The sequence below is a fragment of the Hydra vulgaris genome, chromosome 03 (assembly GCF_038396675.1).
Source record: "Hydra vulgaris chromosome 03, alternate assembly HydraT2T_AEP".
In the NCBI taxonomy this organism is placed as follows: Eukaryota; Metazoa; Cnidaria; class Hydrozoa; order Anthoathecata; family Hydridae; genus Hydra; species Hydra vulgaris.
Window position 1 is genome coordinate 23,888,296 of NC_088922.1, and position 3,418 is coordinate 23,891,713.

The 3,418-nt window shown below is 31.7% G+C and overlaps 1 protein-coding gene across 1 annotated transcript; it reads right to left on the reverse strand.

Moving 5' to 3' along the window:
- Positions 1-1,485: 1,485 nt before the first annotated feature.
- Positions 1,486-2,670, reverse strand: LOC136078574 (uncharacterized). The gene is made up of 2 exons (XM_065794351.1): positions 1,881-2,670; positions 1,486-1,766 (listed from the first exon to the last, which is right to left on the reverse strand). The coding sequence occupies exons 1-2, from the start codon at positions 2,668-2,670 to the stop codon at positions 1,486-1,488; spliced, it is 1,071 nt and encodes a 356-aa protein (XP_065650423.1).
- Positions 2,671-3,418: the final 748 nt, after the last annotated feature.

Consider the following 3,418-nt stretch of genomic DNA (forward strand, 5'->3'; position numbering starts at 1 on the left):
GACTGAAAATTAAAAACTGAAAACTCAAAAGACTGGTTTACAGTAAATCAAAAGTATATCTATTAATTCAGAGTTTTCTTCAGTTATTAATTATTTATTTATTTATTAAATTAGTATATTATATATATATATATATATATATATATATATATATATATATATATATATATATATATATATATATATATATATATATATATATATATATATATATATATATTATAGTATATATAAATATTACAGTATATTATACATCTATTCCGTAAGGAAAAGTTGTCCCCGGACGCTTTACGAAAAAATAGATTTTACACATATACTAACGGAAAACAAAGTGTCAAAAGACTATTTTTAAAAGTATAAACATTTATCTATTAAATCAGAAACAAGAAAATAATTATTGTGTATCTTAATTATAAACAAGACATAAAAGAAAAAATGTTAGAAAAAAGAAATGTTTCAAAATTGGAGGGTAGCCCCGGAAACAAGGTTAAACCATGATTTTACCTCTTTTTTACTCGTATGACACAAATGTAATATACAATTAATTAGCATCGGAATGCTCTCAACACATTAAAAAAAAAACTACCTTAAAAAATCGCCTCTGATATATGAGGGATGGGAAGGAAAATGTCATAGTAATAGTGATAGTAATATATTTAAATAAGTCCTCGTAGATAAATTGACAAATAATTAAAAACCAAACAAACAAAACCAACAAATTATACAAACATTTATGGTTTGTGAAATATAAACTTTAAGTAAAAAAAAAAGCAATTGTTATTCATAGCAAGTAAGTTGATATCAAAATTGGGAAAAGGGAAAAAAGATTGCTTTCATTTAACTAAAGTTTACATCTATGACAAATAGTATCTAAAAAGCCAATATTTGTAGCTGCTAAAGCACGAATTAATTAATAAACGTGCAGCTCATCTTCAGTAAAAGATGTACTGTTTGCACCTGGAGAAAAAAAATACTTGTCAATTCTATTCTTAAATGCGTTAACTGACGGAACCTTTTTGCATGCTGACGGTTATTCCAATCATTGACAATACGATTTGTAAAAAAATTGTGACGAGCATTATTATATGTGAATTCACGCATTAGGACGTTGGAAGATAATCTGCGAATTGGTAGATTATGCCAATTGATACTCTCAAAACCGTTTTCTAGCTTAAACTGTTGGATTAAGTCGCCACGTCTCCTGTGAGTTTCCAAAGTAATAAAATTGAGCCGACGACACCTTTCAGCGTAAGTTAATCTTATTAAATCATGAAGTACTTTTGTTGCTTTGTGCTGAATTTTTTCGATTTCTTTGATGTCACCTTTTAAGTAAGGACACCATACCGGAATAGCAAATTCCAGGTGCGGCCTAACATACGTAGAGTATAACTTACTCCAAACTTTCATATCTCTTGATCTAAATGTCTTTTTTAATAGGCCAAGTATCATATTCGCTTTACGTGTTGCAACCTGTATGTGTTGATTCTATTTTAGATCATTAGATATGAAGATTCCCAGATCCCTCTCAATATCCGTTGCCTCAAGAGTAAGTGATGTATTTCCATCATTCATTACATATTCATGATTACTATTTCCATAACCAAGGTGCATAACTTTACATTTTGGAACATTTAACTCCATCAGCCATTCCTTTGACCATTCTGTGACAATGTTTAAATCATTTTGTAGGATCAGGCGATCAGCATCGTGAAACTCAGGTCTTATTTCTTGTAACAGTTTAGTATCGTCAGCATAGATTTTATGAACTGATTTTAAATTATCCGTTAAGTCGTTTACATAAATGATAAATAATGTTGGACCAAGTACAGACCCTTGAGGAACTCCGCTTAGAACATCGGTTCAGTCGCTAGAGTGTTCACCTAAAACAGTTCGCTGTTTTCTACTAATCAAAAATGACTCAATCCATTTTAGAACATTGCCATTAATCCCATATGCTTTCAATTTATGAAGTAGTCTACGGTGAGAAACTTTATCAAACGCTTTCGCGAAGTCCAAAAATGCAATATCGACAAAATTTCTTTTACTTAACGCTTTCGTGATGTAGTCGACACTCTCCAATAAGTTAGATGTGCATCCTTTTTTGGACATAAATCCATGTTGATTATGTGAGATGCTGGTCGTTTTTTCAAGATATTTAGTTATCTGTTCCCTGATAATCTTTTCCATTACTTTACATGGAGCTGATGTGATAGACACTGGTCTGTAATTAGCGGCATCAAGACGACTTCCTTCTTTAAACAACGGTGTGACGTGTGACTGTTTCCAAGCTGTAGGTGTTGAGCCTAAGTCTTCTTGATAATGCCTTCTCTCAAAAGTAGGTAACTGACTACTTTTACTATCATCAACAAAAACTGATTTGAAGTGCTCATTAAGTCTGTTTGCGATATGTATTCCCTCTGTTAACGTTTCACCTTTTGCATCAGATATAGCACTAATAGATACATTAACATTCTGTTGCGCCTTAGCATAAGCGTACACTCTTTTAGGATTACTTTTATCTGATGCTAGTTGTGCTTCAAACACTCGAACACGACGTTTACATGCTTTCTGCACTTGGCTTCTTAGTTTCCTATATTCACGAATCAGTGTCGCTGATTGCCAGTTAGTCGCAGATAAGTAATTGCCCTGTTGTTTTTTTTGCTTTATCATAGCCAGTACCTCCTTATTCATCCACGGGGCATTACGGGTGGTATGGACTTTTTTTAACGGAATAAATTGCTTGCTGAGTTTATTATATTTATTGCAGAAAAATTCATAGCACTCATTAGTGTTTTTATTTTCAAATAATTACTTCCAGTTAGTTTCCATAATCTTTTTACCAAAATTTATATAGTCACCTTTATTAAAGTCATATTTTTTGTTTGAGAAAGTAGTCTCATTTTTAGAAAGGACGACATAATCCCAACTCAATATGCGATGACCTTGTGACGAATTACCTAACGGCAGAGAGCTAGATAAGTTGATTACTCTTGTTGATAAGTTTGTAATAATTAAATCCAAAATGTTTTTTGCTTTACCATTAGATGCTTCGAATGTTGAGAAATTAACTAATTGTTCTAGGTTATGATTAGCCAAAGTATCAAGAAAAACACTTGCCACACTATTTTGACCACTTAGTAATTCGATCCTGTCATCATCGTGCCATTTGATATCCGGAAAGTTGAAATCACCTGCTAGTAACATACAACTATACGCTTTTCTATCAACAGCTTGTTTAGCCAATATAATTGTTTTATTTATATCATTTATATTTGATAAAGGTGGTCTATAGACACAACCAATAAGAACAATTTTGTTACCGATTTTAATTTCACACCATATTTGTTCGGAGTTGCTGTTGTTTAAGATCTCTCTTAGATGACGATCAGATACCTCATTCACGACTAGATCACGCTTG